Source organism: Pongo abelii, chromosome 21 (assembly GCF_028885655.2).
Source record: "Pongo abelii isolate AG06213 chromosome 21, NHGRI_mPonAbe1-v2.0_pri, whole genome shotgun sequence".
Classification (NCBI taxonomy): Eukaryota; Metazoa; Chordata; class Mammalia; order Primates; family Hominidae; genus Pongo; species Pongo abelii.
The window spans coordinates 3,889,528-3,916,499 of record NC_072006.2 but is presented as its reverse complement, the minus strand read 5'-3'; the positions used below and the strand labels follow the sequence as shown (position 1 = coordinate 3,916,499).

At 40.0% G+C, this 26,972-nt stretch overlaps 1 protein-coding gene across 16 annotated transcripts in view; it reads right to left on the bottom strand.

Annotated features, from left to right (window-relative positions):
• The window catches only part of PLCB4 (phospholipase C beta 4), a 411,667-nt gene that overhangs the window by 114,458 nt on the left and 270,237 nt on the right, over positions 1–26,972 (bottom strand). For all 16 annotated transcript variants that reach the window (XM_063720670.1, XM_054541571.2, XM_063720669.1 and 13 more), the window contains 3 exons: positions 26,709–26,852; positions 3,878–3,957; positions 1,323–1,376 (listed from right to left, as the gene is read on the bottom strand). In XM_063720670.1, the coding sequence (XP_063576740.1) occupies positions 1,323–1,376; positions 3,878–3,957; positions 26,709–26,852 (278 nt within the window). The remainder of the gene's footprint in view (positions 1–1,322; positions 1,377–3,877; positions 3,958–26,708; positions 26,853–26,972) is intronic.

The following is a 26,972-nucleotide window of genomic DNA, read 5'->3' as shown; positions in this document are numbered from 1 at the left end:
GAACATGAACCTGAGTCTGGAGAACCCTGGAAGAGAGAGTTGGCATCTGGGGAACCCGTGTTTGATTCTGGTTGTGGGCTTAGGTTCACGAATCCAGATACATACCTGTCTTCATGTGAACCGCAGATGCCCTGGGGCCCAGCCCAGCTTCTGGAATTTCCATGAATGCTTAAAACAAACACCAACCAAAAAGGTACTGGAGAGTTTGGTAAAGAATTCCCATCACTACTGTGGAAAGAGTTTCCAACTGTACCCAGAGACCATGTGTAAACCCTAACCCCTGGAAGGAAGTGAGAAGCAGAAAAGAGGGATGCATGGGGAATCCTCAGAGGATGAAATCTGTCCACCTAAGTATTAAAGAACACATGTGGAGGATGTATCCTGTCCATGTTTTCTTTATTCTTGATTCCACCCAAGCCGTTTTTTTTTTTTTTTTTTTGAGACGGAGTCTCACTTTGTCACCCAGGCTGGAGTGCAGTGGTGCCATCTCAACTCACTGCAAGCTCCGGCTTCAGGTTCCACGCCATTCTCCTGCCTCAGCCTCCCAGTAGCTGGGACTACAGGTGCCTGCCACCACACCCGGCTAATTTATTTTTCTTTTTGTATTTTTAGTACAGACGGGATTTCACTGTGTTAGCCGGGATGGTGTTGATCTCCTGACCTCATGATCCACCCGCTGCGGCCTCCCAAAGTGCTGGGATTACAGGTATAAGCCACCATGCCCAGCCTCAAGCCTTTTTATTCTTTGTCATTGTTACGTGCATCAGGGCAAAGGTGGAAAGGATAGCTCCACAGAGTGTGTGGTGTCAGTTACAGTACACGTAGAGAGTAGGCAGCACGAAGCCAGAGGAGGGTCCCCATCTGCCCTGAGCACCAGAGGAGCAGCAAAGCCCAGAATGAAAATGCTCTGTTCATAGGCATCACACTTCTCAAGACACGGTGCACACCCTTCCACAGTAGGTGCACAATATAATCTTCTTTAAGTTTAGCCAACAGTTTCTCATGGCAAATAAGCAAAAGAAACGTAAATCCTAAAAACCACTTATTTGCCGATTTTAAAAAACAGTGCTACATTTTCTGATGTTCTTTAAATTGTCAAAGTACCTCTTTTGCCACCTATTTTGACCAAAAAAATGCAGCTTTACTTCCATTAAATGATTTTTACAAACTGAATATAGCATTTGTCAAAGCAATTGAAACTAAGATTCCAGAAATATCTTTAAAGCATTTAACACACAAATACTTGTGAAGGGTTCTCTCTTTGGTTTGGGATCACAAGGGTTGACCCAGGACACAGACAGCAGATAGGAATGATTACTTACCTCCTAACTGGAATTTTACCATTTGTGTTGGTCATAAATGCCAATTTCATCCAACTGCAAAACAATAGCAAAAACATTGCCTTAATGTTTTTTAGGGGGAGCAGCTTCAATTCTGTTAAGAACTTTAAAAGAAAGTTCATTCAAATCAAGAATATTGGTTCTGAAAATCAGACAATTATGTACTATAAGATGAATTTAGGGTTGTCAGATTTAGCACATAAATATATAGAGCTCTCAGTTAAACTTGAATTTCAGAAAAACAACAAGTAATTTTCTTTTACTGTAAGTATGTTCCAAATATTCCATAGGATATACTTATACTAAAATATTATTTGTTTCTTATCTAAAATTCACATTTAACTAAGTGTCCTCTATTTTATCTGGCAACCCTAGCTAAATGAGATGACTGGGTGCCTCCATTGAGCAAAACACACTGTTGGTACTTATTTGCGATTGGTCTGCTCGATTATTGCTCTGTAGTAATATATTAAGGTGGTGGGAAATGCAATTGCATGGTGACATCAGCCAGCCTTGTCTTGAGGATTCATGAGGACTCATTGCTCCCAGCTACTAGTGCTGCCAAGTACTGATCACATGGGCGCCTCCTCAATTTCCAGTGGTAAGACTAGTTCATCAACTCAAATTGATGGTGAATAATTCCTTGCTTTCCCCAGGCTTTCAGGAGACTCAGAACATTTATCTGTACTTTGGAGCTAGGACTTTTCTTAGCTAATGACTCCCATTCTTCCTGTTTCCAATCAATAATGTGCTAACAATTTGCAGAACATGATGATTTTAGTAAAGTTTCTGTCTTAAGTTTCGTAGAAGCACCACTAACTACTTTAATAACTGGATGTTTTAGGGATGAAGAGAGTGAGAGAAGACTGGGCAGAAAAAAGAGTTAAACAAAGTTGTGGTTTCAGATGGAGCTTGATTTAGCTTGAACTCATGTGATTTGTGCCAGAGTTGTTGGCAAGAGGGATGGCCTTCTGTACCCTGTTGCAGCTTATCATTGGCTGTGGACCTCCTCCTGGAGGAAGGAAGAGTATAATCTTCCAGAAATGGAAGCTCCCCTTCAGCAGAGGGCAATGCTCTGAAGAAGTGGACAGGTCTGAGCCCTTGGTGAGCCCATTCTCATGGCAGATGATGGCTGGGTGCATACCAGCTTCATAAAGGGATCTGGGCAGGATGTTGTTAGATCTCATGTCAGATAGAGATATTTGTGTCACTCAGGTATAAGCAAGCCTTCTAAAAGTTTTTGACCCTTTAGGACTATCAGTGCCTGAAGTCATAACATCAGAATATCCACTGGGTTTCTCTTTAAAAACACATGCCAGGGCAACTGCAGAGGAAAAGGAGAAGCAGCTGCACAACACATAGAAATAGATAAGCCTAAATAACTTTCCTCCACTAAGAGGATGAAAGAAAATTGGAGGGAGACCATAACAAGATAAATAGTACTGAATAAAGAATACTTTCCAATTTCATATGCATGGTAATTTTGATTCACAGATGAGGACAGTGAGGCACAAGTGTAAGAATTTGCCATGGTGAAGCTGGGATTTATAGCCCAGAGACCACACCTGTAAGCACCTGCCACAATGACCAGAAGATAAGGCATGACAGTACCTTTAGAACTAACCTCTTGGCCCATTGCCAAGTGAGTATGATGAATCACACTCTTGGTGCTGGGGCATAATTTTGAGAGATACAGGCTTATCCCTGCTATTTCTCAACATGGTTCCCCTTGGCACCTCACAACTGCCTGCCAGTGGCCCTGTGAAGGCAGATGGCCCCCACCTTCATGGATCACTGCTTTTCAAACTGGCTGATATTTGACTTTGGCTAGGATTCCTTTGTGGGTAATTTTTATGTCACCTTGAAAAGTTAACTTGGGTAGGGTTTAAATCTACCACTGTAGTACTCCTCTGGATTTCAGATACTGTAAGCTGGAGTAATTCCTTCTTTCATGGAAAAAATAAATTTGGAAATCACCACTGGATCCTTGATCAAATCTTTAAATAACTGAATCCTACAGAAAAAAATTCAGAGGTATCTTTGGATCCCTGATGGTGTGCTAAACAAGGAGCACTGCACTTGGGGCTGAGGCTTCTTTTTCACCCTAGCACAGGTGCATTGGCAAGTGCTTCTCTTGGCCACACTCCTCATTTCTCAGTTTTATGCAGCAGAGGATAGAATTACCCCAGCACTCAGCGATGGCTCCAGACATGCAGAGCTGTCTATCAGAAAACTCAGTCTGGGGACACAAAAGCCAGTACCCACAACTGAGAGGATAGAGTGACTGAGGTTCCCGTGTCCTTTGGCCATCAACTATTCTTTTCATATAGGTTTTGGGCTATGGGTTTATCATGCATGCCCTTCTAGGTGGTATGAAGAGTACAGGTGTGTGTCGGTCAACTCCAAGGTCACGAGCATGGAGGGAAAGGCAAGCAGGAATTTGCCTGAGGAGGAAGGAACCAACTAGCCTTCATCTCTTCATCTGACCATTTGTTTGATAACTGCCAAGAAAAAAGAGTAATGCAAACAACACTCACTGTTTCTTGAGGCATGTCATTGGACTGACGTTGTTGGCCCTGAAGTTGTGTATGATTGATCTCAGGCCTTCTACCCATTGCTGAAAGAGAAAGAAAAAATATTCTTGGTGAGCAAATCTGCTGGAGTCAAATAGAGCAGTTTTTATTAGATAGATTGTATCCATTTTGTGTAATAAAAACACAAACTCTTCTTTTGTCCCTTTCCTGTCACATCTATATTTTGCCATCTATATTTTGCAGGCTCATATTTTATTCTTTAATAAACAGCTTTCATTCTTTCCATGAAGACAAATGTGCCATCTATTGTGCCTTTAAACTTTGGGCTGCCACAAAGGAACACTGCCCACTGATTGACTTGTGAAGCTTTCTATTTGCAGCTTGTTTAGATATATGTCCTTTTTCAGTTGCTGGCAATCTTAGTTATTTCCAATCAGCATTATACAATACATAATGACATATTTAACTATTTTCACTTTAGAGGATAAATGAATAGGGGTTCATCAATTTTATTGTGTGATCCTTTCAATCTAAGAGTTTGTTACATATCTTACCTGACTATGTTTTCCAGCAAAACCTTAAAAAGTAAAACATTCCTTGATTGCCAGGGTGATCAAAGCAAACAGCTATGTGCTCACATAATTTCTGTATAAGGACTTGGACCTCACTTGTAGTTCATACCATCACTCCACGGTTTTACAAGGACAAGTGAAGTGAGATTGTGCATGGCAGTAGAGGAATTTGGGTCTCTAAAAGGGCATTTACTAGAAAAGCTCAGCCCATGAATTAAGGCCAACTCTGCCCTTGGGTCCAAAAACTGATGCCAATGAATGCCATAAAAGAATCATACCCTTGGCAAAACACTTTGTAGCAAATTGATATTTGGGTTAAATAGAACTGTGGCCCACACATAAGCTGATTACTTACCTTCTTAGGTTTACAGCCTGACTGCTTAGATTTATGGCTTACTGCTAAGGAAGTGAAAATATCTTGGAATAGATAGTAATACAGACGTAAACTCTATCTGCACTGTCTAGTATGATATCCACTAGACACATGGCTATTTAATAAAGTTCAGTGTCTCATTTGCACTAATCACATTTTACATGCTTAAACACCAACATGGGGTTGATGGCTCAGACAGTGCAGATAAACAATATTTCCATCATCACAGATGGGACTGTTGGACAGCACTGCCTAGTAGAACCAGGTTTTAAAAAGTCAAGCAATTTAATCTCTGTAAGAGCAAAGGTGATGACTGCATTCTAACAGACTACGGTTTTGTTTTGTTTTGTTTTGTTTTTTGCTGTTTAACATTTCTTTTAATTTTAATTGTGTTAAAAATGGACATAACATAAAATTTATCACCTTCACCATTTTTAAATGAAAAATTCAGTGGCAGTAAGTACATTCACGTTGTTATGCAACCAACATAACCAGCCACCTCCAGAACTCTTTTCATCTTGCAAAACTGAAACTCCATATCCATTAAATAACTCCCCATCTCCCCCTCTTCCCAGCCCTTGATAAATATTAATACCATTCTCCTTTCTGTCTCTATGATTCTGACTATGCTAGGTGCCTCATGTAAGTGGAACCATACAGAATTTGTCGTTTTGTGACTGGCTTTCTTCATTTAGCATAATGTCCTCAAAGTTCATCCATGTGTCAGAATTTCTTCCCTTTTAAAGGCTGAATAATACACTCATCCATTCACCTCTGATGGATTCCCTGTCCATCGTGAATTGTGTGTCTACTATGAATATTGGTATACAAATAAGTTACTGCTTTCAATTCTTATTTATGGATAAATAACCAGATGTGGAACTTCTGGATCATATAGTAATTCTATTTTTTAATTTTTAAAGGAAATACCATACTGTTTTTCATAGTGGCCATACCATTTTTTCCCCCACCAACAAAGGACTGCAAATGCAACAAGGGAACCCTTTTGCTCAAGGGTTCTAATTTGTCTACATCCTCAACAACACTTGATATTTTCTGGGTTTTTTTGTTTGTTTGTTTCTTTTTTTAAGTAGTAGCCAAACTAATGGGTGTGAATCTAACAGTTTTTACTGATCCTGGTCATACCTAACAGTTTTCTGAGGGAAGACTTAGGGGTTATAAGAGGTAAATTTTCTTCTGTGACTAGCAAAAGCAGAGCTGTAAATAGCATCGAAAGCCTCAGCAAGCATAATAGTGGAGTCAGGATTCTGAAGGAAGAGGAAGAAATGAAATAGTAGAATTAAAGAAATGCCTCAATTATTTTTCATCGGCAGACCTCATTTCCTCTGTCAGGCTAAATATGGACTATAACTCCCTGGAGAGTATCAAATATCCTGTTATTGACCTAACAAACCACAGGCCCACACAGAGTTTCCCAAGAATAGACTGAAAAAGCACAAATAATAGGGTTGGCATTAACTGGGATGCATTTTCTCAACCTGCAGGCTTATTACATGTTCTAAAACACAAAACAAAGTCCATAGTTTCCTAGGACAAAAAAAAAGTGGACAATTTCTGAGATTGTTCACTGGGCTTTTTCTGATCATTCTAATTTAGTTGTTTCTCGAAATAAATTACAGAGATGGTGCACTTTGAAGAGGCTTAAATAACTTTCATCCATCTTTTGAACATACAACGCTGATAAGCAATCTTGTTTATTGTGATGGAAAGGTCAGTGAGAGTGACCTTTAAGGCCATCACTCCAGTGACAGGGCCCATGCTTTAGTTAGTAGGAAATGCCACCAGCATCCTCAGAAGCCCTAAAGGGCACTGGGTGGGAAGGTTGCTGCCTCTTTCTTCTTGCAATGATGAAAGTGAGGTCAATGGCCTTGCCTAAGGTCACAGAGCAGCTGGTGCAGGGCAGACAGGCAACAAGAGCTCTGTGGTACATTCTTCGTGTTGGGGATTTTTATTTTCACCCAATGGCTTGTCCACACTTCTCTCCTCATGACATGGTAAAGGCCCCTTCTATTATCGTTCAGGTAAAGTACAAGTAACATAACAAGGGCAAAAGACTGTAGGAAAAATATTAATGCTTCTTTGTCTTGTTGGGTTTTTTTTTTTAACATAAAGTAGATGAAATGCCAGCAGGTGTCAGTAGAGCCCTGGAGTTTTGTTGGAAAGTTACACCAGGAGTGAACTAGATGCCTATCAACCTGTTTGACCATTTCCAGACTAACAGAAGCAATAAACCACGAATTGGATATTTTTTTTGAATTGCTGAAAATAAGCTCGTGTGGTAATCATCTACATAGTGTCCAGGAGGCGCATTTTCCAGTCCTTGGAACACAAGTCATTGGCTGGATGGCGACACGCTCCTGAGATGACTTCTGCCACACTGGGCACTTTCCTTCTGGTCCGACCCACCCCAAGCCGAAGCCCGAGCCTGGGTGCTAGGGAACCAGACCACAGGAGGTCGGCTCTGATGTTCGGATCAGCACGGTTTCCCTGCTTCTCTAGCAGCTTGTTAATTGCTACTGTTCTCCCATTTTTTTAACCTGTTCTAACCATTCCTAAGTTAACTTAAAGTGTGTTTCAGCCCTTCTAACAAGAAGGGGGAAAGAAAGACTCTTCAAGGGACTTGAGGGCTCGTGCTGAATTGTTTGGAGGGCAAGGAGAGAAAGAGAAGCTGCCTGTAATTCTCTCCTGGAACTTTTGACCTCTCCTCTGGGACTACTTAAATTTATTTTCACCACCCCAGGCCCTGTCCAACTTCCAGGCATATGTTTAGACCTTGCCCTTACCCATCTATCACCTTTGCCCCGGGAACACTAGGACTGACATAGACAAAAATAATCCCTTTCCCATGAAAATACAAACGTAGAGAGACACAGATACAACAAACACAAACCAAAAATACTATGAACTTACACTGAGCATATATTTTACTTTTTTCTTTTAAAAATATTGGTTAGGGTTTTTCCCCCACTTTATGAAAACAATATTTAAATATGCTTCACAGGAAAGTGTAAAGCAAAGAAATACACAGTAAGAAGTAAACATCACCCCAAATCTCATGATGTATATTAAGAATTGGCCACCAATAACATTTTGCTTTCGGTATTTCCTTTTTTTGTTTTTTTGAGATGGAGTCTTGCTCTGTCACCCAGGCTGGAGTGCAGTGGTGGGATCTCGGTTCACTGCTGGAGTGCACTGGTGGGATCTCGGTTCAGAGCCCACCACCACTCTCAGCTAATTTTTTTTTGTACTCTTAGTAGAGACGGGGTTTCGCCATGTTGGCCAGGGTGTCTTGAACTCCTGACCTCAGGTGATCTGTCCGCCTTGGCCTCCCAAAGTGCTGGAATTACAGGCATGAGCCACCGTGTCCAGTCTGCTATTGGTATTTCTAAGCTTTCACTAGGCACAGGCTGGTCCATCATCCTAAAATAACTCGTCCCATTATTCATCAGGCAGCACTACTTCCAATCTTAGAGTTCCAATCTTATCTCTAGGTTTTGATCCTGAGGAATTATTTTTAGTCTTTAGTCAAAGAAGCATATTGTCAATGGAAAAATGAACAGAGACCCTGTGGCACTCTCCAAGTTTGTGACGTAATTTTCTCCAAAGGGACTCAGTAGCATCCTCCTTCATCTTTTGATGTTTGGCTCTCCATTTTCACAGAAGAGGCTGCTAGTGAAGGCATCTTAATTAAGTTGTTCAAAAGTTAACTAGAGGCTTGTTATTAAAATGTAGTCCAGGGACCAGCAGCATCAGGATCACCTGGGAACTTGTTAAAATGCAAATTATCAGGCCTCCGGCTGAATCAATCTTCAGGATGGGAAATAGGAATCCATGTTTTAATCAGCCTTCCATGTGATTCTTTTGCACACACACATTTAAGAAGCACTGTTGCAAACCCTTACTACTCAAAGGGCCCCTAAACCAACAGCATCAACATCATCTGGGAGCTTGTTAGGAATGCAGAGTCCCAGGTCTCATCCCAGAACCATGGAATCAGAATCTGCATTTTAGCATGATCCCCAGATGACTGGTGCGCACATTAGAATTTGAGAATCATAGGTCTAAAAGAGCAGCCCCCTCAACTTGGAGTTCTCCTTCCACTGCCCATATAAGATGTAAGTTTGGTTTTTGTCTTTGTTTGACACACAACAAGATACAATATATGGGTAGCTTATAAGCAACAGAAATTTATTTCTCACAGTTCTGGGGGCTGGGGAATCCAAGATCAAGGTGCCAACAGATTCAGTGGCAGCTTTCTAGTTCATAGGTGGTGCCTTCTAGCTATGTCCTCATGCAGTGGAAAGGGCAAGGGAGCTATCTGGTACCTTTTTAAAATAAGGACATTAATCCTATTCCTGAGGGCTCCATGCTCATGACCTAATCACCTCCCAAAGGCCCCATCCTCTAATGCCATCACCTTAGAGGGTAGGATTTCAGTTTATTAATTTTGGTGGGACACAAACATTCAGGACACAGCAGTTTCCTAAGGGAGCTGCTGTTTCTGAGAGTGACTACACATAGGATATCTCATAGTGATAGCCCTGGGAAGAGCCCCATGGTTCTAGACCCACTCTTGGTTTTTGTCATGTCCTACCCCACCTGGGCTGAACAAATGTGTTCAGTAGAATGGAAACTCTGACCTGCACATTTTTAGGGGGTTGAAGTTCACATTTCTTGTATGTGGAAGCAAGAGGATGCAAGATGCTATAGGCAGCAGCTTTCATCTTCCCTATGTTTGAGCTGTGAGAATAATCAATGACGGGGCCATCTGAAATATTTAAAACATGGGAACTTCTTGGTACCAGCAACTCACAAATCTAGATCAATCAATGTTTTTTTGTTGTTTTCTTGTTTTACTTCTCTATTTGTTTTGAGACAGGGTTTTGTTCTGTTGCCCAGGCTGGAGTGCAGTGGCCACAACCAAGGCTCACTGCTGCCTTGACCTCCCTGGGTCCAGGTGATTTTCCCACTTCAGCCTCCCAGAAGCTGAGACCACAAGTGTGAGCCACCACACCCAGCTAATTTTGGTATTTTTTGTAGAGATGGGGTCTCGCCATGTTGCCCAGGTTGGTCTCAAACTCCTGGGCTCAAGCTATGTACCTGCTTCGGCCTCCTAAAGTGCTGGGATTACAGGCATGAGCCACTGCACCCAGCCTATTTTTGTTTAAGTGAATGGAGGTAAGAAAAAGTCGGCATTTTTCAAGTAGCTATTTTCAAGGTGCCTAAATTGCTCCATCAATTAGTTTTAATCTGCTCAAATAATATGTCAGGAATGTATATAATTTGAAATATAGTTTTTCACTCCTTGGCACTGTGAATTCTGTTAAGACCTAAACGGCATTCAAGAGAAATAAGACCCATTTCCATGCACTTGGAGCAAACTATGAAGCTTTTCAAGTAAAGATTTCCACAGGATCTAATCTTGTCTAAGATAGAATTCCTTATAAGGTGCTTAGATGTAGAACTGCAACATTTCACAAATCTACAGATGAAGGCTATTCAGTGCAGGGACTACACCTTCATCTTAAGCTAGAAATTTAGTTTCACGAAGGCATTTGAGTTTTAGCTTGCCACAAAATATAGCCAGTGCCTCAGATTCTAAAATAAATAGGGACTGTAGATAAATCACCACCACGTTTCCTCTTATGAGTCTATAAAAGCATGGCAAATGAAATCATTTCATTTGAATTAGGAGAAGGCTTAATTGGCATTAAATTGTCAGTATTTGAGGGCAGGCTAAAGGGAAGACATTTCCAGCTAGTACATTGTTAAAAGAACTATGCGGATAGCACTTAGAGACTAGACTGGTAGTTCCCAGCACCTGTGGTACATTAGAATCACCTGGGGGACTTATAAGCCATTTCAGAAGCCTGAGTCTCACCCTAGAGATTCTAACTAATAATTAGAATGTACTTGGGCTATCTTTCAATCTGCTTTTTTAAACACTGAAGGTAATTCTAACGTGAACCTATAGTTGAGGACAATTGAACTAGATGATGTGAACTAAATTTGGTTTGGGCAGGTGTTTCTCAAACTTTAATGTGCATTTGGATCACCTGGGGGCATTTGTGAACCACAGCATTGGATTTAGTAAGCCTGGCATCTGCACTGAGATTCTGCATTTCTAACAAGCTTCCAACAGATACCAGGCAGGCATTTGGGCCTGCCAGATTCCTGTGCCCTAGGCTCACAAGGATACCAGGGCTTGTACCTTATTTCTACACAAATTGCATGTCTTGAATACCATGAAGAACTCCACCAAAGAAAAGGTAGCTCCAGTCTGCATTATGCCAGAGGTTCTCAAGTGTGGTTCCCTTGATCAGCGGGTTGAGCATCTCGTAGGAGTTTACCGTAAGTGCCCATTCTCAGGCCCTATCCCAAATCTACAGAATCAGCAACTTGGGGGCGGGGCCCAGTAATCTGCATTTTAACAAGCCTCCAGGTGTCTATAATGCAGCAACCACTCCAGGAGGCGAGTATCAGAGCACCTGGTGCTAAGGAGAGAGAAAATTAACTGAAGGGGATGTGTAGGTGGCCACTGGAGGGTAGGCTTGTTTTATTTTATTTTGAATTAATTTTATTGAGCTATAATTTATATATAATGATTGATCTTTAAGCTTTGATTCAAATTTTTCAAATGCTAACTAACTACCTTTAGGGTGAGCATTTAAAATTTTAAATTCTCATTCCTTGGTTTTGGATGAAAATTCACACACCCCCCACTGCATGTGTTGAAGTATTTGAAAGAAAGTTACAGGCAACATAAAAGCAATGTAGGCAGCCGTAGGGAGGTTGGGTAAGAGGATATTTCACAGCCACAGGAAATTCAGGAGCTGGTGATTTCCAGGATCTCATCAGGCAGCAGGGAGCTGGCACAGAGGAAGACTATTGGAAGTTACAGCTCCTCCTGCTTGAGATAGTTCTGGTCTAGAAGATCTGGGCTTCTTGGGATAACTCTTACTAGATGATTCAGTACAGAAACCAGACAGCGGTCTACTTCTTAGAATTGGGGTACGTGATCAGAACATGACTTGGGCCAGTACAGAAACCAGACAGAGGTCTACTTCTTAGAATTGGGGTACATCAGAACATGACTTGGGCCACCAACTGTCCAGTCCAGACCTAAGGACCAAGGCCAGAGCCAGCAGAGCAGCAGGAGGAGCCAGAGGCTAAGGGCCAGCGTTCCCAAAGCCTGAGTCCCCATTCCCATGGCATTTGGTCCAGGTCTGAGGCCTGGGAATTATAAAACCCCAGTGGCAGAGGTGGAGACTGGAGAAGGTGATGGTACAGGCAGGACTTGACAATTGAAATGAAAATTTTATCTTTCAAAGGTATTCATCAAGGACACTAAATCCAGCCTAAAATTAAAAAGGAACAAAACCACTAATATTTGTTCGTATAACAGACCAACTTCTAAATCATGTTAAGAAGTAAAAAATTAAACAAGTTCTCTCTTTCATGTCAGCTGATTTCTCCTGGCTCCACCAAGGACAGACAAGTGCAGGTACTAAGTGTTAGCCTCACAAGATATCAATGTCAGTGTTGGAAACACCCACATGCCCATGGGACAAGAGGGCAATTCACCATGAACTGTTGCTGCAAGAAAGATGAGTGCAAGAAAAAAAGACAGTGAAGACTTTCCTGCATAATAAAGGAGCTAAGCTGCCATCCTACACAAGTCCAGTTGATAAACCCAGGATAGAAAGCTACCTCAGTGAGCCTGTGATAATGACTGACAGCAACCTACTTCTGAAACTGGTGGCTAAAAAGCAACAGGACTTTTGCCCCCACAAAAATTAAAAAGACAACCCAACATTAATTTCAAAAGCCCTTGGGAAGTCAATAATAATCCTCATAAAGTTTTCAAATTCTAAAAGAGAAGAATTGAAAGGGGGAAAAATAGAGCAACTGGGGCCTCTTTTTCTTGACACAGTCTGAAGCTACAGAGTAAAGTTGATGAAAGTGAAAGAAGAAATGTATTAAGTGTCATGATTTTTAAATCACCCTCAGAGAATGCTGAATGAGTATGTGAGCAAGAAATAAGCTGCCATCTATTAGCATGGGAGGCTGTATTTGAAAGATAGAACTGAATGGGTGAGGATAATATTTATATATTCCTAGACAAAATTAAATCATATGATTCTTAAATTACCCTCAGAGCATGGTGAATGAGTATGTGTGCAAGAAATAAGCTGCCATCTATGAGTATGGGTGGCTGTGTTTGAAAGAGATAATTGAATGGGTGAGGATAATATTTATACATTCCTAGACAAAATTAATTTAGTCACTCCCAGAGAGTCAAAACAGTCTGTCAGCCTTGCTGGTTATCTTGACAACACTGGCCAGTTAGGTCAAAAAGGGCCTCTAAATAGTCACAAGAAAAAAGAGGACACCTGTGCTGTTCAGGAGTTGCAGTCCCAAACTTCCATACCAAATGGCTTTGTTAGCATTCCTTAGACACAATTTTTGCATTGCCTAAGCCTGATTCTATATATTAATAGATACCCTGTAGCAATGTCCTATTGGATCTATAGAATCTTGTCACAAAAAACTGCATCTATTTCCAAATATCTACTACAATAAGTATACTGTTATGGACACAAAAGATCAGGAGGGAAAAATGTATACGTAGAGTATAGTTACGTTAATGCCTATATTCACTTGTGCTTCTGATTTAGATATACAACACATGATGTTGGAGCACAGACCAACTACATTCCTACATCCCCAGAAATCTTTCAAAAAGAAAATAAGATTTTTGTTTTATTTTATGTAACATTATTTGGCATCCAAATGGAGAGCTCTAGAAGAATGGAGGGATTTTAAAATGTTGAGAAAACCGAAAGCATCATCTTAAGCCAGTCAGCAACCATCAGTTTTTTGACAGCATTACTTTTGGACTCAACTCAGTCAAATTTGTAAAATTCTGTTGGTATGGGATGAGTAAACAGCTGGTGAATTAAAAGGTGTTCATAAAGTTGTTTCTTTAGTTGATGGCCTGTATTTATCACCCCTAAGGTCACATTCTTCCTGACATGTACCTGTTGACAATGTTGGCAAATTAAGTCATGCCAAAGTAAATAGTATTTCAACTTGATGACAATCCTACCTGCTTAGTCTGAGATCAATATAATCAATCAAGAAGCCTTTGTCTAACTCTTAACTAGGCGGCATCAACCAATTTAGTTCAGGCAAATCAAATCTATAGGTAATTCTATAAACTAAATAGGACTTTCAATATTGGAGCTACTAAAAGGAATCTAAATCGGTGGGCTTGAGTTTCATTACCTGGTTCTCTATCTTTTAAGGTAAAGTCTCCCCACACACAGCAGAAAACACTGAGGAGTGAAGACAAGTGGAAGTGGAAAAACAGGGAAAATAAATAGAATATTTATGGTAAATATGAATAAATGAATCCTCAGATTACATCATTGTTTTGATACTTCTAGAAAAATACTGAGCTGAATAATGCCTCTATGATATAATTTACTGACTTTTCTTCAGTGCCACACTGGTTCTGAAAGATGTTAATGGTGTCCCATCAAAAAATAAAAAAAAAAGTTTAGGAAACAGCTGAATAGCTTTCTTCCTTGCTGAGATCCACATAAGAATAATACTTCTGTTGATAGGTGCAGCACACCAACACGGCACATGTATACATATGTAACTAACCTGCATGTTGTGCACATGTACCCTAAAACTTAAAAAAAAAAAAAGAGTAAAGCACTAAGACTCAAATACATTTGAGACCCAGCTCCTCCAAAAAAAAAAAAAAAAAAAAAAAAAAAGAATAATACTTCTTCTGAAAGTGCTACCATAAAGAAACCTGTCTAAAGGCCTTCTCATGCTTAGCTGACCATATGTGGACTTTTTAAAGGAATCCTTTTTTCAGGCCACTAATTCGGGAAGTACTACTGTATGACTATAGCTCCCACAGATAATGATCTTAAAACATTTGCCTAAAAAGTACATTAACATCACACAGTGTTACAGGTGAAAGAGGCTGTTCCCCCCACTTCCCGCCCCAGTTTTTATACAGATAAGCTAAATCAGCCAACCGGCTGTGCACGGTGGCTCACGCCTGTAATCCCAACACTTTGGGAGGCTGAGGTGGGTGGATCACTTGAGGCCAGGAGTTCGAGACCAGCCTGGTCAACATGGTGAAACCCGGTCTCTACTAAAAATACAATAATTAGCTGGGCGTGGTGGCATGGACCTGTAATCCCAGGTACTTGGGAGGCTGAGGCACAAGAATAACTTGAACCCGGGAGGCAGAGGTTGTGGTGAGCTGAGAACACACCACTGTATTACAGCCTTGGGGGACAGACTGAGACTCTGCCTCAGAAAAAAGAAGAGAAAAAGAAAAAGAAGCCAACTGTGAATTGCAGCATAGGGTGGCGGTAGAATTCAGGATCTAGAACACTAGAGAGAGCCACTGCCTGAGCTCAAAACACCACTTACTGGACGTATTGCCTTGGAAAAGTCAAGTTACTCAACCTCTCTGGGCGTCTTTATTTGTAAAATGAGGATAATCATAATACCTATCCCACAGACTTGTGAGAGTTAAATGAGATAATACATATCAAGCACTTTGAACAGTGTCTGACACAAAATATAAACTATTTTCCTGCTGCTGCTGCTACTATTATTAGTATTATTATTAGAGACCAGCAAATCTTTTCTATTAAGAGCCAGATAATAAATATTTTAGGCTTCAGGGGCACACATGGTTCCATGTTGTCTAGTTTTCCTGTTTTTTTTTTTTTTATTTTTTTTTAAACATCGCTTCAAAAATGTAAAAGCCATTCTTAGTTCATAGGACATACAAAATCAGGCTAAGGGTTGTGTTCAGCCCATGGCCTGCACCTGCCGACCCCGGATTATGATCATTAAATTACTGGCTCCAGATCATAGAGCTTGGAGGCAACAAAGTCTCATGTAATACAAGGGATTCTACCCACCCCTTCGTGCCATCCAGTTTTTAATTTTGCCACACAGATGAGAAAACATACAAATACATGTAGGCCCATGTCAGCATACATTATGTTCCCAATGGCAATTTTTTGCTAGCACTGGAAACTGGGGCTATGTGGAAAATGGAAAAGCAATTTAAAGTCAGTGACATTTTTCTCTCCCGGGGCCAAAAGGTGAAATACAAACTTCACATTATGCTTCTAGTGCAATTAGAGTAATTCATTTTGCATTCCCTTGGTGGAGTCATTTGATAACACTTGCAACTAGGACAAAATGAGCTCCTCTGGGCTGTGTCTAGAGTCTCTTCTTATGAAACCTGTCAAGTTCATGAAATGCAGTGGTGAGAAAGGCTCCAGCACTGAAAACCATGTGCCCCATGAAGAGCACAGCATTTCAAACACAACTGTGAAGGAGGCTGGATGATTTCTAAAACAGCAAGAGCTGAGCACCCATGAAAATCCACCTCACAGATCATGGGGATTTGCGGTTACACTGAAGCCTAAGAAAAAGTTTTAATTTAAACAGGAAAATGCATATAATAAAATGCAGTATATTAAACAGCATGATTCCAACTGCATATAAAAAGGAAAGTGTGTGGGGAATAAAAAGACACATTAGAGTGGTTATCAGCGCTGTGGGGAGAGGGGATGGGGAGGAACCGCTTATTGGGCATGCGGTTTCCTTTGGGGGTGATGAAAATGTTTTGAAAGTAGGTAGAAGTGGTGCTTGCTCAACATTGTGAATGTACTAAATGGCACTGAATTGTTCGCTTTAAAATGGTTAATTTTATGTTATACAAATTTCACTTGAATTAAGAAAAGACACAGAAGGGGAAATACACTCTAGGGGATTTTAAGTTTCTTTTTCTTTTTTTTTTTTTTTACTATCCTATATTTTCTCCATAGAATGTAGTGCAACTACATCCTCTATCATGAGCAACATTCCTTTAGCATTCAGGAAACACCAGTCAACAGTATAAAAACACACTGTCCATGCAAATGTTTAAATGACCTTGTCAACATGGTCAGTGCAGTTGCAGAGAACCTGGCAGCTAAGCGGAGGCTTGAGGCTTCTTTCATCTTTGATACTCTCATCCAAAGAAACCACTTCACTGATGCAGGTGACAAAATTCCCTGAAAACAACAGCAAATATCCTCTAGCTTCAGCTGCATTTTCCTGAAGAATCATTTTGACCAGGAGCTTTTAAGTAAGTCCAGCACTAAGAAAAATGCCAGCTAAAAATCCACATTTAATTCCTTATGAAAGTAAGGAGTTTCAAAAACAAACAAACAAACAAACAAACAAACAAACACAGACCTTTTCAGGATTTCAGAGGCCTAGAGGTGCGTCAGAGAGACAGAACAGAGCTCGCCCCATGGACAAGCCCCTAAGGATCCTAAGTAGTATATGATCTCTGTCCTATTGCATCACCCATAGCAGGTCATGCAACTAACAGGTTCCTCAGAGAAAAAAATTTAAACAAATTCATTGTTCCTTTTTCTCCCTGATCCAAAGTAACCAGACCCTCAATTTCTGATTAGCTGTATCATCGTACTCCCAGTTAATCAGAATTAGAATCTGGTCTCTATTTTAGCTTCTCTAACTTTATCCAGGAACAAAACCTCTGGATTCCACATTAAACGTTTCTCAGATCTTTCCTTCTTGTGTAACTGACTGAAGCCGAGAACAACTGATTTTCTTGCATTCTTTCTCAGGATCTCTCAACCTTTAATGTCCACAGGAAGTACCCAGAATGACTTCTGTCACCTCTCCAACCACAAAGCCTCCTATCCTAGTAGCTGACTCCTGGTGTCATGATGGTGTAGTCCAGGTTAAGCTTATCTAGGGATTTCCATGTGTATACAAGTGTCCTGTCAAAGCAACTAACCTGGACCGTCCTTGGCTCCTGGTACACTTTATTTTGCAAAGAGAGTCCTTCCTTAAGTTTTTGTTTTGTTTTGTTTTGTTTTTGTTTTTGAGATGGAGTCTCACTCTGTTGCCAGGCTGGAGTGCAGTGGCACAATCTTGGCTCACTGCAACCTCCACCTCTTGGGTTCAAGAGATTCTCCTGCCTCAGTCTCCTGAGTAGCTGGAACTACAGGCATGGGCCACCACGCCTGGCTAATTTTTGTATTTTTAGTAGAGACAGGGTTTCACCATGTTAGCCAGGATGGTCTCGATCTCTTGACCTCATGATCCGCCTGCCTCAGCCTCCCAAAGTGCTGGGATTACAGGTGTGAGCCACCATGCCAGGCCAGTCCTTCCTTAAGTTTTATAAGAGAAAGTGACTTCAAAGGACACATGGTGCAATTTCTTTCTTTTACAAATGAGGATTAAAAAGATTAATATAATTGAAATGATTTGTCCAAGTTCAGGTTTCATCAAAAAAATATTCCTGCATGAATAGCTGAATGAAGAAATAAAGGAACAAACAGGTATCTTTCATTTAAAATGCCAATAAGGTGAACACATTAAGTCAATATTAGCATTCACTTTAGTGCAAGTGTGTTAATGCTACATGGTGCCTGATGTCTATAGCTAGGGCTCTAAATGATCCACAGACATGTTTGTCATTTTGCACAATGTTTAAAAAATGAGTTGCCAACATTTTAATATCAAGAGATTTCATGTAAAAAATCCACATGTTAGTATTAAATGGACATGAAAACAATCTAGAAACCTCAGGCCCATGTTTTGGTAGTTGGAAAACTAGCTGGAAATAAGTGAAAGTGCCCCCCTCAACAGCGTATGTGCACTCCAACTTGCTAAAGTCCACACCCTCTCATATTTGTCTTTGCCTGACACTTTTTCAGCTATTCACATCATCTCCCTGGCTCCCACAGGCATCTGAGTTCACAAAATCTGGTCTAAAGGAACTATCACTTTTGGTGATGCACAAATAAATCATTCAGAGTTCAGAGAGCGCCATCATGGATGAGACACTGAGGTAGCAGCTGCTAGGAGAGATGGTCTTGCAAGAGCCAAATGAGAACTGGGAGGCAAGGAAGAAGAAGCTACAGAGGAAACAGTGGCCATGGGAGGCCCCAGGAGACTGATTTCACCAGCTCCACAGATTCTCTGATGACCACAGCTCATGTAAGGCAGAGACTGATGGTCCGTAAATTCAACCCAGCAATAGAAATAACAATAAAACCCATTATCCTTATTTGGCAAAAAGGAAACTCTTAGGTGGGATGGGGTATTTAAACTTAAGAATATGCACTCAATTATTTGCTCTGATTCACAGCTCCGCACTCTGGACAGCTTAATGCCCCCCTCTCATTGATTTGTTTCCAATGAACTCAGAAGAGCTTCAAGAAAAACAATTAACAAGAAAATGTCAACTTTCAGTCTTGGAAACGTTAAAAAAAACCCAAAACAAAACAAAAATTAACACAGAGACCTACACACTCATCCCACATTTGAGCCTCAAAAACTGTTGAAGCAATGTGGTGAAGAAGCTTTTATTAATTAGTATACTGGGGTTTGGGTGATCAACAGGCAGTTCAGATTTACAATTTAGCTGCTTTAGTATTCAGCAGGCATCAGCTCAGTTGAGCCTGGGCATCAGACCACTAAGTTAATGTAAGTTCTTCAAGGCCTCTGCAAGTAAAGCAGGATATAAATGCTAGTGATTGAGCTTTTCTGCATAGCAGTGATTCTCTAACTTGAGTGTGCTTCAGAATCACCTGGAAGGCCGGTGAAATCCCAGCTTTCTGATTCAGTAGGGTGGGGCAGGGCCTGGGAATCTGCATCTCTAATAAGTTCTCAGGTATTGAGAGCCACTGGTCTATACAGTATAATTAAAGCTGAATTTTAAGAAATGCAATAGCATTTCTAAGAAGCCCCCAGACAAGGCTGAAGTCTCGGATCCCTTGGGGTAATGCTGTGGTTGAATATCAGTAGAGGAACTGGTTGCAGGGCTTGGAGGCTTTGCAGGATGTTAGCAAAGCCAGTAGGACTCAATTTAAATAGAGAATCAATTTTTTTTTCAGTGAAACAAAGAATAAATTCCTTCTTCTGGAACCATTGTAGTAAGTCTTTCACACAACACAATTCAAGTTTAGCAAAGCAATTTTGACATTCAGCCCAATTTGTTAAAATAATATTTTATTACTGGTAACAAATGGCCCGACTTTATCTTTTTGTACACAAAAGAATACATAATATTTTTGTAATTTAATTTCTATAGTAGTTATTCACATGCTTATTTGATGACTTGATTACAAGGCATAATTTATGAAGTTTGCCAAATATTTACAAACCTGCATAAAGTATAATGAGCAGTCTGGTCTAAACTCAATCCCAATATTTGCATTTTGAACGTCATAATAACAGCTTATTTTTTGTAATCAAAGGAAAATTCAACTTGGTATAAAATAACAGATTTATTTATGGAGATGTTGAATGAGGCCTGCATTTCCATCTTACGTCTAGTGACTCTGTGATTTCAGTTTGCTGTGCAGTGCCAGCTGTAACTTATTAATGAAAGACATCTGAACTGCCTTCAACTTTGCTAGACACCAAAATCCTTCCAAGCTAGTTGTATTCTGAGCGAGGAAAAAACAAAAGAAAACATGAGAGGAACTAAAGTTGCTTTTCTAATGAAATTAACTTATTAGAATGCTCAGTATTCAATTATTTGTATAGTGCCTTGTAAAACAGTGAGCAAAAAGATGAGAATGATTCCAGGAAAAAAAAAAAAGAGCTTTATTTCAGTTTAGAAAAAAATGGGAAAATACCTTCATTTGGCTGCATTTATTGTTTTTTTGAGATGGAGTTTCACTCTTGTCGCCCAGGCTGGAGTGCAGTGGTGCGATCTCGGCTCACTGCAACCTCCACCTCCTGGGTTCAAGCAGTTCTCCTGACTCAGCCTCTGGTGTAGCTGGGATTACAGGCATCTGCCACCACACTGGCTAATTTTTTTTTTTTTTTTTTTGGTAGGCTGCATTTATTCTTAAGTGTTTTAAGCTTTATGATGTATAAGACTCACCTATTAGCGAAAGGCGCGTACTAGGTTTGGGGTAAATATGACAGCAATTTGTTAGTAATTCTTTTTAACAGACAGTTGTTTAGGAGAGGAAATGAAAGCTAAATTTTCTAACTGTAACGACAGGAAGGATTTAGGTAAGCAGGATATAATGATCCAAACTGGAAAGAGGCCAGGACACCAGGGTCAAAACCTCCAGTCTCGTCATGGATTCTTAGCAGCAGCCCTATTACATCCTGAAATGTGACTCTAAAAATAACACACGGGATCCCAGAGTTCTGTGTTCCCTTTAGACTATCATTGAATCACATTTTCTCAGTCTTGTTGTCAAAGGATCATCTTCCTAGCTGTTCTAACAACTAAACTGTACACACTTGAGGTGTACAACATTAAGGATTATACACCTTTATCACTTGGGTTGGAATTCATTTAGTCAACATAAATACCTCAATAGAACAGGTTTTTATTGAGCACTCACTAAGTGTTGGGCACTGACAGTTCTAGATGTTGCAGATACAGCAGTGAACAGAACAGTGCTGTCCTGCAGACAGAGGAAAAAAATAGATGAATAAATGGATATTATGGTAAGTAAGTAGTGCTAAGAAGAAACATAGAGCAGGAAAAGGAGTGAGGAAGTGCTGAAGGCTGGTGAAATGGGGCGCTCCTGCTAAGGCAATTTTCCAGCAGACACGTGAGGGCTGTGGGGGAGAAAGCTCTGTGTGTAACTGGGAAAGAGCATGATCCAGACAGAAGGAACAGCAAATGCCAAGTCCCAGAGGCTGGAAGAAAATGCGTAGGAGGAAAGAGAGAGATTAAGGTAGAAAGGGCAAGGGAGGTGGGGATGATATCTAGCAGGGCCTTGGAGGGTTCTGAGCAGTGGAGTGATGTGATCTGAATTACATTTTAAAAACACCCCTCCAGCTGCTGTTTTTAGACTAGACCAAAACGGGCAAGGCTAAGGCAAAGAGACCAGTTAGACACCTCTTGGGGCACAATAGGGAAGAAATGATATTGGCCTGGACCATTGGCCTGGGCCACTGTGTCGTGATGATGTTGGTGAGGAGCAGCCAGATTCTGGATACCTGCTGAGGGTACAGCAAACAGTATTTGTGAACAGACTAACATAGGACATAAGAGGAAGGTGTTCATGGTCTCTGCAACTGAGAGCACATTTGTTGAGATGAAAATGACTGTGGGAGAAGCAGGTGAGAAGAGTTGAAAGCTTTGATTTGGGACTTATCGGTAGAGGAGAAAGGTATATAGAACTGAGCACAAATCTCCTAAATAGGTAATAGTGGCAACACAAGTTTATTTACTCTCAAAGCAGAGAGAGAAGCTGAAGAAAAGACAAGATGAGCTACCAAGGTGTATCTTAACAATGCTATTATCTTTTACTGAAAAAAGCACAATCATATTTTCAGAGTCATATGCACTGGAAAGTATTTTGTATTTATTTAAAATCTGAGAAACTCAGATTTCAGATAATATTTTATTGACTCTTAAAGCACCCACTTGAATATGAAAAAAAACTATCAGAGACCCTCTTTGAGAAGTAGAAGAATACAGAAGGGAAAATGGCTTGCTGAAAGTCAGGAAAGCTTCCTCCACATGGAACATGGTCCTTGGTATAAAAGACACTAAGTTCAAAGTTTACCCTTTTGCCTAGATTAAATGTTGGGTTAAGTGAATTATTCCAAATGGTCAGATCTTAAGTGTAATAAGAGCCTAGGAATTAAAAAAAAAAGACTCATGAATCTCACAGGATACTTACTCATAAGCAAGTTCTGTACTAGAAACTTACTTAACTTATATTTCACTTGTCAGACCAAGACTCATCAGGTGTTTATAAGATAAACAAAATACACAGATTGCCCAGCAAGTGCTGGACTCTCCCAGCCAGCAAGCCACTTTCCAATATTTTGTACTCTTACTCTCACCTTACATGTCTACCATGAGTTACTTTTGTTTTCAAACCTATTTATTGTTAGTTGTCATAAAAATTACATAAACCAATGATACGATCTTGTGGAAAGAAAGAGCGTTGTTGTTTCTCTAGTTGAATATTGTGGGAAGGTTTCTTTAAAGGCAAGTTGCTAAAAATATTTTTCTCAAATTCCGTGTAGACAAGATAACTAAAAGATTAGGGAAAAAAGTCACAGAACTGTAGGATTTTACATTCCATTGCACTCTGCTCAATAAGTGTCCTTAGTCTCAGATCCACCTTAAAGAAACCAAACTGGCTATCTGAGGCATTCAGAGTAAAGTATAGGGGGGAAAAAAACAACCCCAAAACATAAAACCCACTCAACAGACCCATAATTAATGAAAAGGCTTGTCCCTAACATTAAAAGATTAGTCAACAATAGAACATTTATATGCTTTAAGTTACAGTGTTTAAGGTATATATGAATTAATTTTAAAAAATGATTACTTGCTCGAATTGACTTTTGTGATAAACTGACCAAAAATGCACCTTCTCATTGCATGGGCTAAGTAAGAGGGCTGTTAGTATATTTCATGGCCCCCTGATTCTAGGCTCCTAGGCTATACTCATATTTGAGTAGAACCACTCATTGAGTCACAAACACTATTTCACGTACCCTGGGAGATCTCTACATTTCTCATTGACCCAATTTGATTTATGTATCCTGCCTTCATTTTGAACTGAGGTAATTATAACTATGTGTATTTCATATAAAGCCTTTCACTTTGATGGCTTGTGTGTTCTATTAGGAATAGAAACACATATAGAGGAATAGAAATAAAACGGTGGTGATGGAGAAAATGTTATCAATGCTGAAGGTGGTAAATATGGTTATTTTAAGTTTTGAGATAAGGAAGTGGGCAAGAGTATCCACATGCATGTATATTTGGTGAAAAAATGTACTCAATATTTTCTCCAAGTGTCAATCAACCGAAAGGACAATGCACTGTCCAGTTTGGACAATGAGATTTATATTTATTTACACATTATGCTATTAATGAAATTCAATGTAATAGTTCCCAGAAGCTGAAACACTTAGTTTCTTCAGTAAGAGCAGGCTCAAATAGTATTGAGTTTGAATAAAAAATCCAATACATAATTATTTTTTAGTTCTTGCTGGCTAGCTGCTCTTAAATTTCAATGACAATAATACTAGGAGAAAACCTTCAAATCTTCCCTTGAAGTATACATCCCCCCACCCCCAACCCTCAAACATATACCACTGGTCATGGAACAACATGGGTTTGAACTGTGTGGACCTACTTATACATGGATTTTTTTTTTCAGTAAAAGTTACACCAATGTGCCTGCCTCTCCTGACTCCACTTCCACCTCCTCCACCTCTGCCACCCCTGAGACACCAAGACCAACCTCTTCCTCTTCTTCCTCCTCTGCTTACTCAATGTGAGGATGATGAGGATAAAGACTTTTATGATGATCCACTTTCACTTCATGAATAATATATTTTTTCTTCCTTATGATTTTCTTATTAACATTTGCTTTTTCTCTAGCTTACTTTATTGTAAGAATACAATAGGTAATACATATACCATACAAAAATATGTGAATTGACTGTTAATATTATCATAAGGTTTTCAGTTAACAGTAGGCTATTAAGTTTTGGGGGAGTCAAAAGTTATACATGGATTTTCGACTGCACAGGGGTATGGTAGCCCTAACCCCCACATTGTTCAAGGGCCAACTGTACATATCCATAATCTACTCAAGGGTATGTTTCAGAACGTGGTTCTTAGAATGGGCCAAGACTAACAGCAACCAAATTATGGAAAGCAAAAACATTATGGGATTTACTGATTTGAGCCATCTCCCCAGGACTGTATTTGCTCAGGGCACAGGGCAAAGTGGGTGCAGCATATAGGGCATGAAAAGACCTGGTTTTAGGTTGGACTCTGGCCCAGCTTGCTGTGTGGTCTCAGAGTTCCTTTACCTCTCTAGCTTCATTTTTCTCATCTGAAAAATGAGGTGAGAAGCCCTTCCTAAGGTCCATTTCGAACTCTAAAATTCTTTGCCGCTGTCATCCTAATAGTTAACACATATTGAGGGCTTTCAATAAGAAAGGCAGTACACAAAGTGCTTCCCACGTCATAACTCACGTAAGCCTCACAGTCATCCTAAGAGCAGATATTCTAGTACTGTTTCCATTTTACAGATGAAGAAAATGAGGCACAGAGAGGTCCAGCTGTACATCTGCTTCACATAGCTGGGAAGGGGACGAGCAAGGATTTGAACCCAGGCAATGTGGCCCCAAAGCCCCAATACTTGAGCTCATACTGCATCATCCTGTTTCTTGTAATATGAATTGGTAATTAAAGAAGGAGTTGATCTCAGAAGAGTAATAAAAGAACTTGAAGGCACTGCAAAATCTGTTCTCCCAAAGTGAGGTGACCTGAACAATAGCATAAAACCACCACAATAAGGACAGAACCAAACACTCTTATGTGACATTGAGCATCCATTTCTGCCTCCAGAGCTACAAACCAGGAGTTCTCAAACTTCACCACACATCCGAGTCACCTGGAGCGTCTTGTCAAAAATGAAGATTCAGGATCAAAACATCTGGGTGGGCCTGAGACTCAAATGTGTAACAAGCTCCCGGGGGCGGGGGGGGTCTGTACTTCTGGAATGAGGACCATACTTTGTGAGTGAGGGTAATAGAGCTTTGATGGTTTAGGGGTCAACAGAACTCAATTCTGCCATAAGTTATCTCTGGATTCATGGTTAAGTTTTGTAATCTCAGTGTCCTCAAATGATCTTCCCTGTACATTTCCTATTAGCTCTAAAATTCAATATTTCTAATGATATTAGAAATTCAACCTACACTGAGTTTCCACTTGTTGGAACCCTCTCTCATTCAACCTACACTGAGTTTCCAATTACAGGGTTAATGAGAAGACAAAATGCCTCTCCATTCCCCCAAACCCATGTCTCTGCCATGGAAAGTGAAGGCTTAGTCCTTTTCACACACATTACAGAAAGATAATGGGAGCTCTGTACAGAGGTAAAATCACCCTGTAAACACACGATAAGCAGAAAAAATATTTAAGAGGCTTTCTACTTCTTTGAGAAGTCTCTTTGAGACTCACTTGCCAGGGCAATGGTATGTTGGATATGGTATTAAAAGACTGATCTTAACCCAATATTTTAATAACTTATTGGGAGGGGGAGTTTGGATTTCTTAACCATCCAGACCTGCACTGCCCACCCAGTATGGTGGCTATTAGCCATATGCAGCTACTGAACACCTAAAATGTGGTTAGCCTGATTTGAAAATACACATCAGATTTCTAAGACTTAGTATGAGCAAAAGAATGTAAAATATGTCACTAATAAATTTTATATTGATCTCCTATTAAAATGACAATATTTTAGGTCTACTGGGTTAAATATTTTATTAAAATTAATTTCACCTGTATCTTTTTACTTTTAAAACACAGCTACAAGAACAATTTAAATTATACATGTGGCTCACATTGCATTTCTACTGGGTGGTACTGACCTAGACCTTTGTCACTCAAACTGTAGTTGTCAGATGACTAGTATCCATGCCACCTGGGAGCTTGTTAGAAAAGGAGAATCTTGTCCCCACCTCAGACCTGTTGAATCAGAATCTGCATTTTAACAAGAGCTCAGGGGATTCTGGTATACACTCAAGTTGGAGAAGTGCTGGACTAGTATCCCTACAACATATCGTAGTAGGTATTTGGGTTGTTGGCCCACAGGAGTGACATGCTAAAAGGGTATTTTACTTGCTGATTTTCTACAGAAACATGTCAGCAAAGCAATGTTAACTTTTAAATTATCATACAATTTAAGTATATAAAAATATAGCACACATAAAATTAAACACACAACATATATACATGGGGGGGAAGAGAAGGAGGCCATTTAACTGAAGCTACCTTAGTTACTTCTGGATTTTCAGCCACCATGTAGGTAAAACTAATGTTCACTAGATCTGTGCCACTGCAGACACAAACTATCCGCCCTTCCAGATCATTTTCTGATTTTCCAACAGCTTCAAGAGCAGCCAAGATTTTGGGATCCTGTATAGAGGTACACAGATAGAAAAAAAAATAAGTTACATCACAGAGCATGGAGGAAGAAACTTGGTAAGAAGAAACCACATTTAATGTAAAAATAAACGTAAGGGCTCAGAGACCTAG